The sequence below is a fragment of the Lindgomyces ingoldianus genome, assembly GCF_010093535.1.
Source record: "Lindgomyces ingoldianus strain ATCC 200398 unplaced genomic scaffold BDR25scaffold_1, whole genome shotgun sequence".
NCBI classification, from domain to species: domain Eukaryota; kingdom Fungi; phylum Ascomycota; class Dothideomycetes; order Pleosporales; family Lindgomycetaceae; genus Lindgomyces; species Lindgomyces ingoldianus.
The window spans coordinates 136,616-156,966 of NW_022985162.1; the positions used below are offsets into that span (position 1 = coordinate 136,616).

The 20,351-nt window shown below is 49.8% G+C and overlaps 7 protein-coding genes across 7 annotated transcripts; 2 read left to right on the forward strand and 5 right to left on the reverse strand.

Moving 5' to 3' along the window:
* Window positions 1-131: 131 nt before the first annotated feature.
* On the forward strand, window positions 132-1,043 carry BDR25DRAFT_347768 (uncharacterized protein; the record flags this gene model as incomplete). Its single annotated transcript, XM_033694314.1, has 8 exons — window positions 132-163; window positions 190-351; window positions 431-496; window positions 536-561; window positions 609-646; window positions 679-713; window positions 746-938; window positions 978-1,043. The coding sequence occupies 8 exons, from the start codon at window positions 132-134 to the stop codon at window positions 1,041-1,043; spliced, it is 618 nt and encodes a 205-aa protein (XP_033554237.1).
* Window positions 1,044-1,197: 154 nt separating this feature from the next.
* On the reverse strand, window positions 1,198-3,490 carry BDR25DRAFT_338277 (uncharacterized protein). Its single transcript, XM_033693272.1, has 2 exons — window positions 3,294-3,490; window positions 1,198-3,232 (listed from the first exon to the last, which is right to left on the reverse strand). Exons 1-2 carry the CDS (start codon window positions 3,327-3,329, stop codon window positions 1,457-1,459), a joined length of 1,812 nt encoding a protein of 603 aa, XP_033554238.1. The 5' UTR covers window positions 3,330-3,490; the 3' UTR covers window positions 1,198-1,456.
* Window positions 3,491-3,754: 264 nt separating this feature from the next.
* Window positions 3,755-6,148, forward strand: BDR25DRAFT_347771 (uncharacterized protein; the record flags this gene model as incomplete). The annotated part of the gene is made up of 16 exons (XM_033694315.1): window positions 3,755-3,828; window positions 3,859-3,912; window positions 3,967-4,099; window positions 4,131-4,249; window positions 4,278-4,337; window positions 4,428-4,643; window positions 4,674-4,743; window positions 4,789-4,913; window positions 4,978-5,047; window positions 5,088-5,123; window positions 5,180-5,206; window positions 5,250-5,400; window positions 5,500-5,641; window positions 5,693-5,834; window positions 5,888-6,054; window positions 6,106-6,148. 16 exons carry the CDS (start codon window positions 3,755-3,757, stop codon window positions 6,146-6,148), a joined length of 1,629 nt encoding a protein of 542 aa, XP_033554239.1.
* Window positions 6,149-6,347: 199 nt separating this feature from the next.
* BDR25DRAFT_364189 (flavin-binding monooxygenase-like protein) lies at window positions 6,348-8,407 on the reverse strand (the record flags this gene model as incomplete). The annotated part of the gene is made up of 6 exons (XM_033696832.1): window positions 6,348-7,483; window positions 7,561-7,879; window positions 7,944-8,023; window positions 8,073-8,104; window positions 8,154-8,244; window positions 8,317-8,407. The coding sequence occupies 6 exons, from the start codon at window positions 8,405-8,407 to the stop codon at window positions 6,348-6,350; spliced, it is 1,749 nt and encodes a 582-aa protein (XP_033554240.1).
* Window positions 8,408-9,269: 862 nt separating this feature from the next.
* Window positions 9,270-11,341, reverse strand: BDR25DRAFT_364196 (uncharacterized protein). Its single transcript, XM_033696833.1, has 3 exons — window positions 10,470-11,341; window positions 9,968-10,421; window positions 9,270-9,900 (listed from the first exon to the last, which is right to left on the reverse strand). The coding sequence occupies exons 1-3, from the start codon at window positions 11,002-11,004 to the stop codon at window positions 9,420-9,422; spliced, it is 1,470 nt and encodes a 489-aa protein (XP_033554241.1). The 5' UTR covers window positions 11,005-11,341; the 3' UTR covers window positions 9,270-9,419.
* Window positions 11,342-12,279: 938 nt separating this feature from the next.
* On the reverse strand, window positions 12,280-13,619 carry BDR25DRAFT_274513 (NAD(P)-binding protein). The gene is made up of 4 exons (XM_033687411.1): window positions 13,492-13,619; window positions 12,822-13,437; window positions 12,513-12,766; window positions 12,280-12,459 (listed from the first exon to the last, which is right to left on the reverse strand). The coding sequence occupies exons 1-4, from the start codon at window positions 13,534-13,536 to the stop codon at window positions 12,388-12,390; spliced, it is 987 nt and encodes a 328-aa protein (XP_033554242.1). The 5' UTR covers window positions 13,537-13,619; the 3' UTR covers window positions 12,280-12,387.
* Window positions 13,620-15,054: 1,435 nt separating this feature from the next.
* On the reverse strand, window positions 15,055-19,798 carry BDR25DRAFT_299363 (phospholipid-translocating P-type ATPase). The gene is made up of 3 exons (XM_033689134.1): window positions 16,586-19,798; window positions 15,566-16,537; window positions 15,055-15,514 (listed from the first exon to the last, which is right to left on the reverse strand). The coding sequence occupies exons 1-3, from the start codon at window positions 19,462-19,464 to the stop codon at window positions 15,343-15,345; spliced, it is 4,023 nt and encodes a 1,340-aa protein (XP_033554243.1). The 5' UTR covers window positions 19,465-19,798; the 3' UTR covers window positions 15,055-15,342.
* Window positions 19,799-20,351: the final 553 nt, after the last annotated feature.

Below are 20,351 nucleotides of genomic sequence, written 5' to 3' on the forward strand. Positions count from 1 at the left end.
TATTGTAAGACGTGAGGGTTGTTGAAGTATCGTGATGAATACCATTAGAGAATCCTTAGCAGAGATAGCAGAGATAGCAGAGATAGCAGAGATAGCAGCTGTTGGCTGAGAAACAAGATTGATGACACGATATGGAAGTGAAGAAGGACAGGCTGACTGGACCGTCTAGGTTGGCGGTGAACGCAGTAGTGAATCGTACTTAGCTCTGTTGACACCAAAGCTCCGTCTTTTATTGTTTGCAAGTGACTGTGTCAGTCATGAGGCATTGGCCACAGCGAATGAGATACCTGCACCGAATGGTGGCCTCGTCCAGATCTACGTTGGAGAAGACTACAGCTTCGGTCTCGCACAGTGCAGGGAAGCTATCTAACAAGATGTTAAAGGAATGCGTATTTAGAGAGAGCAGAGGGCGTGGTCAAGCCCCGTCGAGTGCTAGAGGTAAATTGAGAAGAAGTCATGGCTATCGTCGGGCTGCAATAAAGATAGCGTTAGTGCGGTGAAGTGTCATCAACGGACGGTTCATCCGTTATCTCAGAAACGCGCCAAGACCAATAGCGCGAAGTCAGAAGAATACGCTATCACCTGACCGCAATGGCAACTTCCATCAGAAACAGTCCTCTCTAACGACCAAGAAATCCTAGCAATAGTCTGAAAACCTTATCACAAATGTTATTGTAGACCGCGCAAACATCCCTCATCCTACAACTTCAGCAGTAACGGCATAAACTTACCACACTCCCCAGAGGAACCCCAACCCTCTTCCTCCCATCCATCCATATGCCGAAATCTCCCTCAATCTTTATCAAACCCCCTTCCTCAACAAAACGCAATCCCATCAACATGACCCCTCCATGGCCCAAATGCCGGCTATGTCAGCAGTCCCACCTCGCATGAAACACCCAATCACCCAGGATCCGGCATCTCGGACCCAGATCAAGGTTCGCTTTAAATACTACCGGATCAGCGGATCCCTTCAGGATCCATGTTTGGGATTGAAACTGGTGATACTGATACTTCCTGAGGCTTCGAGAAGGGCTAGGTAACACAGGAGATCCCAGTCAATCAGTCACGTTTTCTGCCCAAGGGGTTTGGGAGAAAGGCTTTCTAAGCAAGCCCCAAATGCAGGTGTATGGGGCAAGGCAGAAGAGCAACTTGAATATGCATAAGAGAGAACATTGATAAGGATTGGCTTCAAGCCTGCTTGATTAGAATATCCCGCTTCCGTACGTACACTGTGATACAAAAGAAAAGGTATAGTGCTGCGCATAGGCGATGAGTAATACCAGACGACCCGTCTCGTCAATTCGTTGCGTATCTCGCATTATCCGTTACCCATCATTTTTCTCCCATTATTCATGAATCCAGAAAGGCTCGAGGGAAGTATTCATCCAATCCCATTTGCCACGATCCAGGACTGTACATCCAACAACAAAGGAAACGAATACTACTACGAATATTAGTATCGCACAATAGGAGACAACGCCGCTTCGTCCTGAATCATAACGCCGCCCTTGATCCCGTTCTTTTCGAATTGATCCATCCAATTCTCCTTCTTGTCCTTCCTTAACATCCATCCGCTCAACACCTTCCTGAGCTTTGAGCCCTTTTCCTCCCTGGGTGTGTCATGTTGTGGTTTAATTTGAACAACATTTGGATAGGCGAAATCGTTATTGCGATGCATACTTGCTACGTCTGCGCTAATCTTTCTCGAAAAGTTTGGCGGTGCTTCCAAGCGGCCTTGATCAGAGCTCATTTTCATGCCCGGAGACCCGGGGGCAGTGCTTGTACTATGCTGATGAGCATGACTATTGACTCGGAGCCTTAGTTGATCGTCAAAGTTCTTGGACGAGTCCATTGCCGACATCAGTTGATCGAAGTCCATGGAGAACTCTGGTTTGTGTCCGGCTCTCGACGTCTGCTTTGGAGCCGCAACGATCTGGACTTTCTGTACATGGGAGGGGGTCCGAGCAACCTGCGCAGAAGGCTGAGGGAAGGTCGAGTTCGCGTATCGCATCGCTAGAGTGTCGGATCCGCTCCTTCGGTGATGTCTCCGAACAGCTGCAGCGTAATCCTGCTGCTGCTGATCCTGCGAACGCATGAGAGTCGCGATGTGGGCACCCTGAGCTTGGGACTTCCGCTTCTGCTTCTGTTGCTGGTCCCACGAGTCCAAGCTCGGAAGTGGTGGGAGCTCACGATTCAAGTCGACATCGGGCTTCCTCTCTTGGTCTTGTGTCTCTATGCGACCCTTTGAAGTTCCTGGCCTGCTATTGCTCCTGGAACTAGACTTGCGCTGCAGGCCCCAGCTTCGCCATCCGTGCGAAGAGCTGCTACGCTTCGGTTGGGATGATGCCTGACTGCGCATTGATTCGTTGGACTGGGTCCTGCTCAAAGCAGTGGAACCTGGGAAGATGTACTCCTTAAGCTCAGATCGGATGCTTCTCCCGCGACTCGGGGCTCGAGTTGGCGTGGGTGGTTCAGGCTGGTTAGCATGCTGTTGTCTCCTCTTTTCTAGCTCCTGCCGCATCCAGTCAGCAGCCTGTGCGTCAGCGAGAGCGGCTGCACTATCGAATTGCCGCGAAGCTCTCTTTGAGCTTCGGCCAGACGTCAAAGCCGCTGAGGTAGGTGCCGTCGATCCATTGTTTAGATGGGTCTCGGTTGAGCTCGTCAGCGGCGTCCGCAGGCTTGTGGCATCGTCAAGGTCCATTTCAGGACGGTTCGCCGTTGTTCTCTGGACATCCATCGAAAGGGACGACTTTGTCTTTGTCACTGTCTCGTGTTCTCTGTTGGACACATTCTCCGTGTGATCAACTCGGCGGCGGCCGGTATTTGCCTTCATGGGAAGGTCCGGGCATTCCTTTGCGGAAGTGTCGACTTTGTGTGCCTGCTTCCTCGCATCGTGTGAACTCCTCGGCTCAGCTGGAGCTCCCGTCGGCCTGTGGACTTGGACCTGCGACGAGCCGATTCCGTGTTCCTTCCGCCTGTTCACGCTCTCCAAATCTCGTCTCGGCTTGGACTGGCCCTCGAATACATGACCAGAGGGCTTAAAGTCTTGCAGAATAAGAGCACACGCGGCGCGCAGCTCGTGTTCGACTTTGGGAGAGAGCGGGCGACGGTTGATGAAGGGCGAGCCCAGAGACGAAACGCTGTCTTTTGAATGATGTCGCCGGTGCGAGTGTGAGGGAGTGAGCTCTGGGGTGGGCTTCGTCTGTGCTTCGGACTTCGAGGGCACCTTCTAGGCTAGGGTGAGCTAGAGTACCAGCAAAAAGACTTGGGCCATCCATCGAGAAGCTTACCACGGGCGCAAGGTTGAACGAGAATTTTCTTTTCATGGTAGGCGACGTGCTCCAGCAGCTCCCCCAGCTTCCAGGAGCAGTGCGAGCGAGGATGGAGCTTTGGGACGGCGGGGTCAATTCATATCCGCAGCGAGGGCGGCGCTGGGGGTGGCGGTTGTACGGGGCTATTGCTGTGCGTGTTGAGCGGTGGGCGTCGGAAGAAGAAATAGTGGTTCACCCCTCTGCCAGTGCCAGGATTCCAGGAGTCAATGAGTTTCAGAATCGCAGCTAGCAGCGACCAGGAATAACAGCCGAACACAGCGCAGCTTGGGACCGCGACCGGGGCCCTCAATTTGGGATCACGTATCCAGATGGGCGAATCAGACGCGTCCACGCCGTGATGCCGGTCTGTGAGGCGCAAACGATGCTGGGCGCGAGTTGAGGCGGCTTGCATTGCTTGCTGATGGCCGCCGCCACTGTTCATGCTCTCTGCAAATCATCGTTGCGCAGTCGCTGTTTCTTGCTGCTTCATCTCGTTGCTCCCTCGAGCTGCTCTGTGGGTTCCCCATCGGCAACACCCCCTCAGCACGAATAACAACGCTATGGAAATTGCGCGGCACAGCGCAGCGGTGAATGATCCGTGAGCAGCTCAAACCTCGTGAGCGGCAGCGCGGCTCCTCCTCGAAATCCTCAGAGCGCCCTCTCCGACAAGCCGTCTTAGCCTGCAGCAGACTGCTCCTTTCTCGCCAGCTCTCTGGGCTTCTGTACTGGTTAAAGTTTGTTGGCGGCGTGCGAAAAACGAGACCTATCATCGCGTTCGCATTTGGGTGCAGTCGAGCCGGTCGTGTGGAGAGGTAGTTTCAGATGTATGAGAAACTGGCCTTAACGACTCAACGTCTTTTGCAACTCCAATCGAGCTGCGAACCCGTTTCAACTTTCCAATTACGTTTTCCGGTTCCAAAAATACGTCCCCCATCGTCTGAAGCATCTCCGTTCGCGTTACAGGCGGTTACGCTGTGCTCCGCGAACCTTACGTGTGGACGTGAAACCATCTGAAAACGGCTCGTCTGTCTAACATTCATCCTCCTCTCCTTCACTAACATCTCTCTCCGACGTCGTTCACATTTGTTGCATGTTCTGTTTCTCGTTAACAAGCGAGCCTAGCAGGGTGATGTCATTTAGAAAGGTACCAGCCCTGCTGTATGAATATTATCCGGCGTCTCAACATCCCACCCGCACGCAGCCACTATACATGCTGCTGAGCCTCCAGCCACATTGTAGAGATCAGTGGCTGATACTATCTACCTCCGACTTGGGCTACGCGGGGGGACACCGTATCACAGTGAGACACGAGGCAGAAGAAGTTGCTGGGTCCCTCGACTAAGCTTATAGATTCGATAGTGCCGACGTCTCGGAGGCCATGCAGAAATCTCTTCTCAATCCGATCGGCTTGTCAGACGGTACATTAACGGTATGACAGCTGTAACAGGAAAGAGTGATGTCGAGAAAAAGTGAGCCTCCTTTACCGCAGTCTGGCCTGACGGTGCCCAAGGCATTCCGATTCATGCTGTGGAGGATTTTGATGTCTCAAGTCCATCACCCACGGGATACTAGGTTCCCTGACCTCGGAGGATTAATAAGGTCAGATAGCTCACCATCGATGGGCACGTCAATCTTGACGTTAAGAGTCTGTGACAGCCACAAGCGCCCAACCAAAGGTGGCGCCCTTCAGATTATTCACCAGTCTATTGAATCCTGCTCGCATGCAATGGATCGTGCCAGCATTGCTAGGCAAGAGCAAAGACCTCCCGAAAGTCTGAACTCTATGACTCATCTCCCCATGATCTGAAAGTAGGACTGAACAACTCCCAATTAAAAAGTTATTGTCCTATTTGACTTGCTGGTAGATGCTCATACCGACTAGAAAGAGACAGGTACCTATTTAGCTTTTTAGATTTCTATATCAATTGTAATGAGTTCAACGTAGACTTCCCATTTTTTTTGGAGATAATCGTAGTTCGTTCTTACAAGTATCATATTCGCACGAGAACAAGGCGTGAGAGTCGAAAGAATTCTCTCTCCGTGTCCAATTCCGTTGGGTTTCTCTACAATAAGTTGCAAAGTGCTTGTCTCAGAGAAAGAGTCACAAAAAATCATCTCAAATCTCATCTACAACCCCAACACAAATGCTAAACACATTTTCAACCTTTCGTGCTTTCTCACGAAGTCTTTTCCCTCTCATTCATATTCAAATTATTGATTCCTGCACCCATCCTATCTTTATCAACAACACTGCTGAAAACGATTAATATCCCACTGCAAACGCTCACGCCAACTAGCCAGCAACACTCCCAATTCACCTTGAACAAGTCAAACGCCCACATCCACTTACAGCTAATATGCACGCTCGAGCTCTGAAGACGGTCCACGAATCACACGAGGATACTTGGACCCTATTGTACAGAACTTAACGCTTCAATGATCACCACCTCACCACAATGTGCTGCACATTCCGTATTTACGGCCTCGAGCTACGATATATCAACATTATTGGAACTTTTTGTGGCCTCATTACACACCCAACGCTATTCTTTCCAAAACACCTCTACACATAGGCCACCAAGTGCAAAATAATCACCATCGCTATCGCTATCGCCCTCCACCGAACACACCCTTTCTCCTCCAACCGCAAACTACCCCATCAGATTCTCCCACAACCGCGCCCAACAAACCATGACCCTATTCAACTCACAGCCCACTACATCCAACCTCTCCTGGCTCTGTCCCCCCTGGCACTCTGGCACCACTTTCTACTCTGTTCATGATGAATTAGTGGCATGGTAGTGGCAGTAGGATTCAGGATTCAAGAGAGTTAGCGGGACGTGTGAAGGGGGCGGAAGGTAGGTCGATCAGGGAGATTTCGGAGTTTTACGGGGTAATTTCTGGTATATTTATTTCAATCTCATGATACCCCTGTAGCTTAGAGAGTAGAAGAACTGCATTTGTACCTGCGGATACATTGCAATGTCCCATTCCTATTGCCAACGGCCCAAACAGAAGCACCGCCATCTCACCTCACGATCCTATCCCCAACCTCTTCGGAAACTGTCCCTTAAAAGCCCACGCTCCCGCCAGCGCAACCACACTCACAACCCCCAAAAGCAACCCAGTATTACTTACCTTCGTCTCCTCATGCACCCTTCCAATCTTAGTCCTCTTCTTCCCACCCCCAAATACAACCGCACTAGCACACTTCCCACCCACAACCTCATAATCCTCCCAATCGACCTTCGCCAGCAAATCTTGATACTCAATCACAGTGCCCGACCAATTATTTGTAATCTTCCCTTCTTTATTCTTATACCAACTCCCGCATTTAGGGTCCGCGAAACTGCTTTTAGAAAGAATCTCCTGAATCTTGTCATTGAATGCCACAGTCTTAGACGCCTTGGGTTGAATCCCGACATTTTGGCCACGGTTTCGTGCATCTAGGACTGCGGAGACGAGTGTGTTAAGATACCGGGACTGTGCCTCAATCATGAGAATAATGGAATTATGTCCCAAATTCGTATTCGGGCCATAAAACATGCCGAAGTTGGGAAGAGACGGGACAGTTATGCCATATAACGCTGAGGCACCGTTGCTCCAGACGTCAGAGAGAGCGCAACCACGAGAGCCGGTGATTTTGATCGGGAAGAGGAATTCTACGGTCCGGAAACCTGTCGCCAGGACCAGCACGTCGTGCTTGTGGTGCATGGATCCGCCTTGCCCACCAGACACCTCAACACCGGTCGTAGTGATGCGCACGATTTTGCGTGTTTCGAGCGTGGTTTTGGGATCCGCAATGGCTGGATAATAGTCATCTGTGATAATCACTCTCTTGCACCCAGGACTATAATCCGGGAACAATTTCTCCCAGAGATCTGGTCGGTTCGGGATTTGCGCTTTCATGCTCATTTCGCACCACTCTCGGATCTGGTTTGCGAACTCAGAGTCGGTGTCGAAGACGGCAGGGTGGAAGGATTCGCGGTAGTCCATCTGCATGGCGCGGGTACGCCAGCGGATGGGAGGGAGGTAGCGATATATGAGGCGGCGGACAGCGGAGATAGGTCCATCCATGCGAGGAATTACCCAATTGGGGCTGCGTTGGTAGACTATGAGGGATTCAGATGTGGGGAGGATTTCGGGGATGATTTGGGCTGCAGTTGCACCTGTATTTTGTTGACAATGTTAGCAGAAAGCCAAGATAACAAGTTGTGAAGCCTGAAGGAGGGTAGATACAGCATACCATTCCCGATAACCCCGATCTTCTTCCCTTTCAAATCGTAACTCCAATCCCACCTAGCACTATGCATCATCTTCCCCTTGAAACTATCCAGTCCCTCAATATCGGGATATCGTGGCTGGTTTAGCTGTCCAACCGCTGATACCAAGAAGTCTGACTCAATTGTATATCTAGGACTGAACTCGGCGTCCTTCCCGCCGGTGACTTTGACGTCGACTTTCCATTTCGAGGTGTTGTCATCCCAAGTTGCGGCTTCAACGGACGTATTGAAACGGATGTATTTGTAGAGCTTGTACTTATGGGCGACGTTGCGGAGGTAGTCCTGAAAAGTTACTGTCAGAATGTGTAGTTGAAGAGACACTGGGAGGGAGAGTTTGGGTGCTTACGAGAATCTCCTCCTGACCCGGGTATTCTCGACTCCAGTCTGGATTCTGCTCAAAGGAGTAGCTGTAAAGCATGCTCCAGACTAGTTCGCATCAGCACCTTCACATCTTTTATATTGCTATGTCACTTACCATCACAGCAGCACCCTGGGTATTTATTGTCACTTCTCTTCATCAGAACGCTTTCACTATTAGGAAGACATTTCGACTTACTTCCATGTTCCACCAACACCGGAGCTCTTTTCAATGACGATGAAGTTGTGGCATTGGTTTCGTACAATGAGGTCAATGGCCATGCACATTCCTAACAGATATTCGCTCAACATTCTCATGCAACGTAATATATGTGATCAAGAATCGAATTAGAACTGCATACCTGATATCCCCGCTCCGATAATCACAACCGCTGCTGTTGTATGATCTTTATTGCCAACTGGGACCTGTGGCCACGGCTGCGAGCCTCCCATCTTGAGGAGTCTAGTGGAAGTACAAGGTGCGAATTCAACGGCACCAAAGACGCAAAAAGGGAAAGAGGAACAAGTTTGATGAAAGATTGAAGAGAAGGGGCTCAATGCTTGTCAAGGGCCCCAGGACCCTGTAGGCTTCACTAGGAGGAAAGGAACCAGAACTGACGAGACTAAAGAAGAGAATCTAGGTTATGATCCGCGGGCACAAACCCTCTAAATCCTCTTAAGGACTAAAAGCGAGGCCCCCATATCCGACGAACTATCATACAAACTATCGTCTCATCCTCGGAGTACTGAACTCAGAGTATCCCGACTAATATAGGCCATTAATCACCTTTACTACCGTACTGTACCCTTCCGAGTGATTCTACTTAGCTCTAGTTTTCTGACATATTTCTAACGCGTTGAAATTATTTGTATTCGCAGCATGCTGCCTGAATCGGGTGTTGCCGATGCCATCACGCGAAGGAGGGGTGTGTGGACAGGGAAGTGCCAGAATGTGGGGAAAGAGGGCATAGATGGCTGTCGACGGGTAGCAACAGGCCGTCTCTCGGCCATTGCAGTGCCGGGCTTGGCGTATTACGACTAGAGAAGATCGACTCAAGAAGGTCAATAGTGATATGGCTAGTCGATGTCAACGAGTCATGATCAAAGAAGAAGGTGCAAGATATGAGGTCGGTTTAAAGTTGAAATGTCTTGTTGTCGTGGGATGTTGAGATGTCTCGGTTCAGATATTGATTCCTCTTCTTTGCAAGTGCTTGTTATCGCTCTACTTATATTCGATGATGCGAGACTAGTTGAAGAACATATGATGCTCGCATTTTCAATGGCATCAAACACCCGGATTCTTTCAGAACATCGTCGCCCATAACGCCCTCTGATTTCTCCCAAAACCCAGCTTCCTACCGTCAGAATGGACGACATAATGTCGCCATGTTCCTTAGCACAATACTAGTTATGGAAAGGAACCATCTCCCAGACAGAATGCCACCTTTTGTTTCATCTTTAAGGTCTAATAACCTTGTTCGCGATGCCACTTCTCCTCCCACCCTGGAAACCAAGGACTCTCTTCGAGCGTATGCGGCTCCCAGTTCTTTGGCACCGCGCCACTGTCCACTTGCTCCTTAGCATACTTCTCTAACTCCGGGATGACCACATGCTCCGTGTGCCATGTGTTCTTATACTCCATCAGACTACGCTTGCCGTCCTTCAGGACTTTCAAGAGCAGGGCAGGGATGAACGGTTCATCACGAAAGCTCTCGACAGGAGTGAAGAGAGCCTTGAAGTTGAAGACAATGGCCCCGGAGAGTGGGAGACGGCGAAGTGTTTGCCAGTCAACGCGAAGGTGGCAGCGTGAGATGCTGAGATCTGCATGCTGGACATCACGATGCTTCTCGTGGGGGTCACCAGGAGGCATGTATAGCGGCTGGTCGACTTCAAGGCCCCATGATCCGCGCTGGATCGCTTTGTCTGTAGGCTTCTTTGCAAAGTACCTGCCAAAGCGTGAGCATATATCCAAGGCGTAGAAAATTTAATGGCACTCACCTATCCATCGAGAACTGCATCTTCTCCTTATAGTCCGGTATGGGCTTATGGATCTCATGCAGCTGCATGCCAATCTTAGAGGCCACGTTCCATCCTAGCGCACTACATATCAGGCCCGCGCGGAAGGAGTAATACCCTGTAATTGGATCTCGAAGCGTAATCGCGAAGTCTTCAGGGACGTTATTTAAAAGTACCTGGAGTGGGTGGGTGTTCTTAAGATCTGACTCGGTGCTCAGGATGCCGTTGTAAAAGACCATCTTCTCCTTATCCAGACGGAAGTAATGCGGATAACGGGCGCATAGGAATTGTAAAGCCATTTCCATCAGCTCTTTGCATGCCAACTCAGATCCAGGGAGGGCTTGTAGGACACCTTCGCCATGCTTTTCGAAGAGCTCCTGTCGTTGTTTAATCCTCTTTTCGTAGGTGTTTTCGATCTCTAGCCACCAGTCGGGTTCTAATTTAGTGAGTGCTGAGTTAACGATTAGCACACCATATCAGCAATAAACTGGCAACTTACACATAGTCTGGTGGTAGGTCCATCGGAATGGCCTATATGGACGAGGCTGCGCCTTCTTGCTATTGAATTCGGGGTACGGGCGGGGAAGAGGCACGCCACTAAGAGTAGCATAATCAGGAAAATTCCCGAGAGCTTTGATTTCCTCGGTTGAAAACTCGCAAGGTGTGAACATGGGCGTCTCGGCATCGAGGTAAGAGGTCGTAATTGGAAGACATGCTTTCCTTGAATCTGAAGGTGAAGCAGCTAGCGACTCCTGCGATTTGCCCAATATTGAAGGCAGGTTGCTTTGAATCTCGGCCAAGGCGAATCGGCGAGACGGCGGGAAAGTGTCTGAGTAGTCTGGTGTTGGAATGTTCTCTGGTTGCTTCTTGCCTGGGGACAGGGACCGAGGAGGAGTGTTAGAGCCAGACGAGCGCCGACTCCGGAAGTGTAGGCGGTTCAGGAATACATCACGTCTTCCCTTCTTGAATACGAGGAGGATTGCGGAGCTGGTAACGAAGGCTGCACCAAGCAGCAACAACAGAAACCGGATCATGTTGGATGGGAACGAGGCTCATTCGGCGCTTGACGACAAAATAGGTAAGGAAACAAGAACAAGATGAGAGTATGCCAACAGTCCGAGAGTTGGCTTGCCGAATGAGGCTGGGCTAGACTTGATTGGTTTGCACAGTAGGGGTTTGAGAATGGGTAGCGAGGGATAGGGCAATGCGAGCATCTACCTCATTGAAGAGAAGCAGAGACGTTTAAGAGGAGGCGATAAATCCACTTCTAGAGTATTGCGTGACTATTTTGTGGAGAAAAGTAGTTGGAGAGTCTTATCAAGACAGCAGGAGCGGGGCGTAGAGTGTTGAAGTAGATAGCAACAGCAAAACACGGCAAATGCCCGAAACGGAAAATTCAAGAGACAGTTGGCGATGACCGAGACCAAGGTCCACGCAGAAGAGTCCCAGAATATCGTGAAGTAGAGCGACACAAACCCAGCATGACCACTCAAGTGGAGGGGTTATCAGAATCGAAGAGAACATCCGCATACAGTGATCAGCCCGACCGTCACATCGGGCCTAGCGGCCGCGCCTGCTGCTATCCAAAGAGGGTATGCAAGTCCAGTTGCTTGCCGCCCGCCTTGTAACTGATCTCTGTCATTCGGCGTCAAAACATGGACCATGATGGGTTCATCGTCGAATTTGGCGCTGGTTCCGCCCCACGACGCCCATACCCCGCGACGCCGGCGTAGTGGTGCTTCTGGAGTCCGCATGCCTCTTTAAGGCGAAAACACCCGGTTGACATGGAGCGCGGTTGCACCGTGCCATGGCTTTTGAGCGCGAAAGGATATGGCAGTTAGGCTTTCAGCTTCCGGGCCAGAAGGGGTGAGGAATGTCCAATACGAGTTGTGGGATGCATGATTCAACGCCACTTCTGCGACGTCCCTCGTGCATCTCCCCGGGAAGTAAAGTTGGTAGAAAGATGCGATATGCGTGTTAACTGGCGCATTTTGCAAATGGCGTGATCGACAACCGATTGTTGCAGGATGAGTTGGCGTAAAAGGCTATTCTCGCGAGGAGATTGTTGATGTGGGCTTGTCGCAATGGGCTTGTCGCGATGGGTGTCGAAGTTTCGATGAAGGGACCGAGTCAAGTTAGGGAGATCAAAATCAACTCAGGTTAACATCGCCTTGTAGGGAACGCGAAGGTATTTAAGAGATCTGTGGGGGAGTACAAGACGATGGTTGTAAGAGGAAGCTAAACAAGAGGATATCTTCAAGTATCGAAGCTAACCGTATTGAGAGATTACACGACGCTCCAAGTGAGTCCTTTAGCAACCTCCCGCTATTTTATTTTGTTGAGCTAGCTATTGTGAAGCGCAATGAAACATCTGTCGCTCGATATTGTGATCCCATAAGACTGATAGTATGTATTCCCTACAAAATTGATGACCAGTCCTGCTTCTTCAGATACTCCTCCATTGTCGTTCTCTTAACATTGACCCCAAGCTGTATTCAGTGAGTTGGTTATCTTGGAAGCCATGCAAGAGCTGGTAACTTACATTCCAAGGGTACTCGACACTCGGATCGCTACCATCGTACCCAAACTCGTCAATGTATTGGAACATGTCCGCAAGCTCTCGTCCAAATGAACCCATGTTCTCGTCCATGTACTTGCGATCAGTCCTTTCGAACGTGCAGGTAACACCATTTATCTTACCCCAGATCTGACACCAGTCGTTCCAGCTGAGGAGAGAGCCCGCGCCGACGAGATTCTTACCTGCGGGTAACTCAACGAGGGCTTTTGTGAAGTGACCTGGAGAATTTAAGCTTTACTTCAAGAGGGGCTGGACAGTATTAACTTGACGTACCTGCATCGGCTCTAGGATCCACCATGGGGAATTTCCTGTCTCCTCCCATTGGCAAGCTAACCTTGTACGTCCCATTCTCCTGCTTCTTTGGTACTGGCATTCCATCCTTCCAATTGCTTGCAAAGACACCCAACTGCACAAAACTAGTCTTCTTCGCCAACTCCGGGTACTTCTCGCTCACATATTTGGCAACTTGCGATTTAGAATCAAAGTGAAGATTAAACGTAATCTTCCCCTTACTCCACTTCTTCGAATCGCTCAATGTACTCAACACAAATCGATCAAGGGTGTCCACATTCGCAGCAACTGCATCCACCATGTTCTTCCCCTGTTCTAATTCGAGATCATACGCGACCTCGTTTGGGGTGCGTCCTTCTTTCTGTGCGCGCTCAGCCGTGGCCGGACTCTTCATATGCTGCCAGAAGTCGGTGTTTCCGAAGATGACATTGGCGTCTTTGAATGCCTTTTTCATCGACTCGATGTGGTCAAGGTCGCCGGCTACCATTTCGACACCTTTGTCACTCCATGCTTTGGAAGATGGTTTGGTTGGGTCGCGAGAGATGCCGCGGATCTTCCAGCCAGGCTCGTTGAGGAAGACATTGGCTACAGATGCGCCCTGCTCTCCATTAGTACTTTGGGACTAAAACAAAAATATGACGCTTGTCCGTACCTGGTTGCCAGTAATGCCAACAATGGCAATGGTTTTGGTCGACATAATGGACTTGAAGTCTCTTGGTTTTGATTGGAAGTGGTAAATTGTAGATTGCGATGAGGTTAGGAAGGGATGGTACAGGCTCTCTTTATACTCCTCCACCTTACCTTCTCCTTCACTCATCTCCACGGCCTCTCCCTGAAAACAGTCAACAGTACCACCCCGAACCCCGAACCATTATTCAGCGCTCCAAGAATTACTAACTCATTAATAACATCCTCTTTGCACTCCAACTGCAGCCTGCCTTTACCTGACCTCACCCTAAAGCGGCAATCATCCCTAGCTCCAACCCCAAGCGACGGACTCCAGACGACCGATGGCTCTCATTGGACGCACCACCATGAATTCCAACCGCATATCCTACGCCAAGTTTAAAGCAGCCTCTCCAAACGGGGGAAAGAGCAGTTTCTCGCCCGAAGGCAAGCTCGCGGTTTCGGGGTCGAAATTGAATAATAGAAGTGCAATTCGATGTGACGAGCCTCGATTTCTCGAAGGCGAAGTCTTTACACTGTACTTTCCAAAAGCGGTTAGTAGATAACTGTCAGCAAGAGACCGAGACACCGAGTCGGCATGTTATCAGTCATTCATCGCGAGACATTCTAGTGGTAAGGTCGACGATTTGGGAAGAAGACTACTGATACCTCAAATGCCTAGTGTCTGTTTTCATGCACATTACGTTGGTCTACCTCCACTATCTGTGTTCAGTGTCGAGACGTATTCCAGTACAGAATTGTCCACCTTGAAGAACTCCTCCATTGTTCCGGCAAGGGATTCAAACGGTCAAAGTCTCCCCGCTAACATATTAGTTACTGCGAAGGTGCCGTCATCAGTGGACCAAACAATTCAAGAGTAGCTCTTGATAAAATCTACAAACGCTACGCTCGCACCCTGCCTCGTGCTGTGTCCGACGATCGATAATGCCTATTGGCGTAGATAATGTGGCACACGCCGATGCGGTATGCTCAGCTCTTTAGATTCCTAGCTCATGGGGCTGAGTTTGGTCGTGGTTTTAGTCGTGTCTATAGATGTAGATATCCATGCATTAATGTCAGGGCCGAGGTCGATGTCGATGTCAAAGGGGAAGTCGTAGGCTCCGGGACTATAAAACCGTTTATGGAAGTAGAGCTAAAGCTATCTCTAGAGGAAGAATATGGATAGTGGATTCAACTGACGAGTGAGACATATGTGCTTCGACTTTGGTTTTGGAAACTCATTCTGCTGATGGGTTGGGAATGCATCTTGATAACGTATATGCTAATCCTGGCTGAGATAGGACAAGATAAGACTAGAAGTCCGTTTTGCAGAGAGCTGAGTAGTCACGATTTCGGATTTCGGATTTCAGGCTTTGGATTTCGTCTGGTTTTTATTTATGGCAAGCTTGGAAGCGTATGGATGTACCCGGGCTTGAGGGCTTAGTTGCTGCCATTGCAAAACTTAATCGTGGTTGTAACTTCATTCCGTAGGAACCATGATATTTTGAACCACAACTGGATTAAAGGAGGTAGCAGAAACACCAACACGTTACATAAGAAAGTAATCAACAATAGACATTTCTAAAACGTGATTAATCGCCTAGCGGAATATTTTAGAAATAAAAGTCTTCCATACGCTCACTACAACACAGTACACTGCCTAACCATCCCCACACACCAAATCTCCAATATTCCTACCAGGACTAAGACGAGTGGTTGAAGTCATTCACACATCGAAGCCGCAATCCATCCATCCACCAGTAAACGCCATACTCATGTGCCTAAGTGTAGAAATCCAAAACAATGCAAACACACAGAGAACACCCCTCATTAAATTTTACCTTCTCGAACTTGCCATTTCACCATACCTCCCACGCTCTCGTGTCGTATCGTAAGCTTGCAGGACTCTTGCCTGCGACTCGTCGGTTTGAGAGAACGCATAGCCGCGCTGTTTGCGCATGCGTTGCACTTGTCGGACCTTGCGTATGGCCTTTTGGAATTGTTCCATACTGCATTATACAATTAGCAAAATGGAAGAGCGGAGGAGTTAGTGAACATACCGGGGTCTATAATCCTGAATGTTGTACTTCTGAATCTCTTGCACGTGGTGGTAGGCCTGAGGCCAATACATCCTTTTTGCGTACTTCCACGCATAGTCTCGGATAAGACATAATGGAGGAAGGACTAGTAGCATTGCCCAGAATCCTGCGGAGGGGAAAAGGTTCTGAATCACGCCAATATACTCCAGTGAGACATTCACTTTCGGCGCGACGGTTGCATAAATGGGAAGGAAGATGAACCAGACAAACATTGAGCCAGGGATGGCCAGGAAGGTGTACTTGGTCCAGATATTGGTGATGAGTGCGGCCTTGCCGAGTACGGTTGCTAGAGCAGCTGTGTAGAGTGCGGTCCCCCACACCCAGTGTCCGGCATTCTGGCCGTTACTCTGAGGCCAGTCCCAAAGGATGAATGCTTGGGAGGCAAAGTAGAGGATGAGCGAATGGTAGAAACCATTAGCTACCCAAGACCAGAACGAGTGCATCCTGAAGAAGACACCGGACTGGCTGAGATGATAGAGCTGGGGATAGCGATCTAGAAGGCGGGCACTGACGAATTGGTCGAAGATGCCGAGGACGAAAGGAGGCATGACGGTGAACAAGACGTTATAGAAAGTGAGCGTCCATGACTCGTAAATGATTTGACCAGAGAACCCATTCTGGAAGGAGTACCAGAACTGGGTCATGAAGAGGGCAATGTTCTTGTAAAACGAGTACAAGATGACCTTACTAACACGTTGATAACTCCAGGAGCCGTGTACCAAGAGAAGCTTGCGCAGGTAGCGGAATTGGCCGATGGCTATATCAGCACTTCGAGCGGCTTGAAGACCTTCAACACCACTAATACCTACACCAACATGAGCAGCTTGGATCATGGAGACATCATTAGCTCCGTCGCCAATAGCGAGAAGAATGGCTTTGAGATGGCGTTTGACAAGCTTGACGACCAAAGCTTTCTGTAGAGGAGATACACGACTAACTTCGGTGAGCATGAACCTAGACCTAATGAACTGGGACACTCACCAGCAAATAACAGCCTTACACATAACAGCTAGATCTAGGAAGAGCTTCTCAAGATCCTTTTCTAGCGCAAACGTGAGCGACTTGCCATCGATGACGAGGGCAAGCACATCCATTTCTGAACCTGTCTGGCTCTGGCTCTTGATGACATTAAGTTTCTTTGTAATGTTATCTCTTGTTGCTTCCTTGTCTTCCTCGTTCACAATAAGCAAGCTCATGTCCTCGCTGATCAACTTGCAACTCATTCCGATATTGATGGCAGTCTCCTGACGGTCACCGGTCAACACCCAGACCTTGATGCCAGCAGATTGCAGAGTTGAGATGGTATCTGGTACACCCTCTTGGAGCTTGTCTTCAATAGCAGTTGCACCAAGTAGGGTGAAGTCGTGCTCGATGAGCTCTGCGGCCTTATCAAGTTCTTCAGCGCGGTTCCCGCTAACTGTCGTTTGGGCCGTGTTGAACACTTTCCGCCACTCTTGGAACTCGTTTTCAGGGACCTCGCGCATCGCCAGGCAGAGAGTTCGGAGACCGTCAGCAGCGTACTCCTCAAGATGGGTGAGTGTCGCTTCAACATAGGGGTTCTCCTTGGCAAGCCGTTCCAGGATAACTGTATCTGCACCTTTAGTGTAGCAAATGATCTTGCCGTTGGGAGCCCGGAAGATGGTGGACATTCGCTTTCTGGTGGAGTTAAACTCGCAAACTGCTAACAGTTCATATTCCAGTTCGCGACCGTCGACAAGGATGGTGACCGATCGGGGCTTTCGTGCAGTGAATTTGTATCCTAACATGACGGCTCCCTCGACCAATGCTCCCTCATCGGGCGAAGCAGCCTGGTACTTGATGACATCCTTTTCGCCACCCCTTTCTGGAATAACAGTGTGACAAGTCGCTAGTAGCGTCAAGAAGTGGTCGATGATGTCCTTCGACATATGGTTCTTGCGGTTCTCCTGAAGTCTCTTGAAGTCGTGAATTCCGACTTCAGTACCATCTTCAAACGTTGCTCTTCGGTCCTCTGGAACTTCGTCTGCATACTGAATACCTGCAATTGACGACTGCCTGAATTCCATCATATTGCAAGTTAAAGTTCCTGTCTTGTCCGAGAAGATATACTCAATCTGACCCAATTCTTCCACCAATGAGGAAGTACGACAATTCGCAGGTGTATCCGTAGGTTCGTAGTAGATGTCTAGGTCGGAATCAATAAGGCTGCCTTGGTAATATTTCACGATCTCAATTGTGACGAAAAGTGAGATCGGAACCAAATTAGAGTACAAGACCCAATATGTTAAGAGGTCGGAGAAAAACTGCTTGGCACCGTTAAAGGCACCAAGGTCGAGGTACTCAAGATTCTTACTAGAAGTAGTTCTAACGATGATGTCGCCAACGGAACTGATGGTGCTCAGGGTGATCAAAATCGCCCCTAGCATAAGAATCTGCTTGTTTACCATTCGTTCAACTGCTGTGGTTTTGATGGGGGTAGCGGTAGCGTTTCTCATGAGCTTGGTTTCGTGTCCTGTGAAAACCACAACGCCGTGAATCCATGGGGTGTTTCGAAGAGTAGCTCCACGTAGCAATAGCTGATCCGGCGCTAATGGAAGCTCTTTCTCTCCTCCACCAGCTGCCACAGTCAGGGTTGCTTCGTATGTGTACAGGCTGCTGTTAGGCTGTTCAGATCGAATTTTGCCTCCCAAACGACTCAATTCAGATGGGCTAACAAGATCTGCTGTTTCTGGGATAGCTTGCTTGATTTTCAAGTTGGTTTCTCCATCTAGATTAGCGGTTTCAATGTAACAGAGACCCTCCGGTTCTGAAGATGCCAATAACACCAGATCGGCCGGAAAGGGTTCCTCAGACTCCACGCGGATGATATCCCCAACTGCCACGTTAATCCACCGAGTATCCGCAAATGTAGAACCTTTTAGGACTTGGGCCTTGGAGTTGTTTAATGTCCCATCGGACTTCTTTCGCCGGAAATCTTCAATGTACTCTTTGATAGCCGAGACCAACAGAACTATGCCGAGGGGTACAATTGTAGTATATCGCTTAGTCGGGGAGATACCTGGGATCTGCTGTAATATCGCAGTGAATAGGAAGAAAAGATTGGCGTATTTTGAGAATTGTTCGTAGAGGAATTTCGGGAGGAAGGTAATGACGTTGTATTTTGCGGTTGAAATGTGATTGTCGACGTACTTGTTCGCCGAGTTCGCGGGGGGATTGTTTAGATGTATTATCCTGGGACCGAGGGTGGAAGGATCTGGGGTACCTCGCCCGAACCCAAATTTGAAGACGCCTGAGCTGCGCTTCTTCGCAGGTGGCTTTCCTTCTTCGATGCCTCCACTATCTGTCCGGTGCTGTTGCGCTCCATGCTCAGTTAATGGCAGGTCCATTTCAGAGTATTCTGGGTTCCTGCCAAAAATATGTTTCACACGGCCTGTCAACCCTCCGCCGAGACTCAGAATGCTGTTCCTGTTGGCTTTTTTGGATCCTCCCCGCCGAAGGCCCGCTGGTGGTGCATCGTAGCCATCTCCTCCGGCGTAGAACCCCTGCATCGAGTGATCATCGTCCGCTGGTATTTCAGCGTCAGAATACCGCTGGTAGTTCCCTAGGACTGACGTTTGCGAGTATACCCTGCCTCCCCCCGTTGAATATGGGGTCTCTCCGGCAGGCGATGCTCCCGGGCCGCCCGGAAGTCCTGCAGTCGACCTGCTCCCACCAACGAAATCATCATAAGATATAGAAGGCCGGCCCTGTGGCTGGGAACTGTCAGAGGGGCCTGTGCCTGGTGGTGGCCGCGAGCCAGAGTAGTATGCGGGTTGCGAGTCGTCGAAATCGATAAGATTGTCGCTGTTCGAGGGCTGTCTACCTGGAGGCCGACCGGCCATTGCGGCCAACTGTTTTTGACGGGAGCTTATCCTCACGCAGGGCCGCTGTGTCTTCCCGACTCATTCAGACAGTATAGAGGGCAAATATCTTCCTCCTCGAGTACGTTGAGGCGTGCGCTTAGGTTGTTCGTGGGGTGGTTGCAGAAACAGTGGATGCAGGTTGGATGCGCAACACAGCCTCCGAAGCTTGGCCGACGTTTCGAAAGACGAAGCGGCTGGATTCGGTGGATCAGCGCACAAGCAGCTGAGGATTAGCAGCCAATGCCAATTCGTCGATCAGTTTTTCAGCAAAGAAAGCGGTCGTAGTTGTGGGTGAATTGGGGGAGGTGAACGGAGGTGGTGAGTGCACAGTCGGACCCTTGAGGCAGTGCGGGTGGCCCTGGCTGCACAGAACTGGAGCAAGCGCGCAGTGACTTGGCAAGCGTTTCTTCAAGCAATAAATCTCCTGAACGTCAAAATAAACTTCACATGCTCCACACTCGTGGGCAAGCGCTCCTATATGAATGGGATTAATTCCATCTCTTGTTTGCTTCGTCGATTGTTGCATCGCGAGAAGCTCCTTGATTGACGTCGCTTGCCAAGCCACCCAAGGACGCGCATTGGAGCTTCATCCCTTCTGGCAGAATGCAGGTGTCGAACATCGCAATAGAATTGCAGAGTGTCATCGTTTCAGTCAAGAGTAAGGCTGCTTTGCGATTGTCCCTACATTTCAAGCTGCCAAGCGTCATATATTCATCTGACTACATATCAATGCCAAGACTTCCCAATGAGGATACAATCAGTCGGATTCGCAGGATTGAACAAGGCTTAACTCTTGATTGTCGTCAAAGGCGTCGTAACCTTGTGCGGCGTAGCACTTCGTAAAAATCTTAGGGCTTACATGCCCT

Bases quoted from the DNA above. Each gene is read 5' to 3' on its own strand.
- BDR25DRAFT_338277 (XM_033693272.1), bottom strand. From the start codon at position 3,329: ATGAAAAGAAAATTCTCGTTCAACCTTGCGCCCGTG. The intron at 3,233-3,293 runs GTAAGCTTCTCG...ACCCTAGCCTAG, and splicing joins CGTTCAACCTTGCGCCCGTG to AAGGTGCCCTCGAAGTCCGA.
- BDR25DRAFT_274513 (XM_033687411.1), bottom strand. From the start codon at position 13,536: ATGTCGACCAAAACCATTGCCATTGTTGGCATTACTGGCAACCAG. The intron at 12,767-12,821 runs GTACGTCAAGTT...TAAATTCTCCAG, and splicing joins GGATCCTAGAGCCGATGCAG to GTCACTTCACAAAAGCCCTC. The intron at 12,460-12,512 runs GTAAGTTACCAG...CACTGAATACAG, and splicing joins GTGTCGAGTACCCTTGGAAT to CTTGGGGTCAATGTTAAGAG.
- BDR25DRAFT_364196 (XM_033696833.1), bottom strand. From the start codon at position 11,004: ATGATCCGGTTTCTGTTGTTGCTGCTTGGTGCAGCCTTCGTTACCAGC. The intron at 10,422-10,469 runs GTAAGTTGCCAG...TCGTTAACTCAG, and splicing joins GACCTACCACCAGACTATGT to CACTCACTAAATTAGAACCC. The intron at 9,901-9,967 runs GTTCTCGATGGA...ACGCTTTGGCAG, and splicing joins GACTATAAGGAGAAGATGCA to GTACTTTGCAAAGAAGCCTA.
- BDR25DRAFT_299363 (XM_033689134.1), bottom strand. From the start codon at position 19,464: ATGGCCGGTCGGCCTCCAGGTAGACAGCCCTCGAACAGCGACAATCTT. The intron at 16,538-16,585 runs GTGAGTGTCCCA...CACCGAAGTTAG, and splicing joins TGTAAGGCTGTTATTTGCTG to TCGTGTATCTCCTCTACAGA. The intron at 15,515-15,565 runs GTATGTTCACTA...TGTATAATGCAG, and splicing joins ATTCAGGATTATAGACCCCG to TATGGAACAATTCCAAAAGG.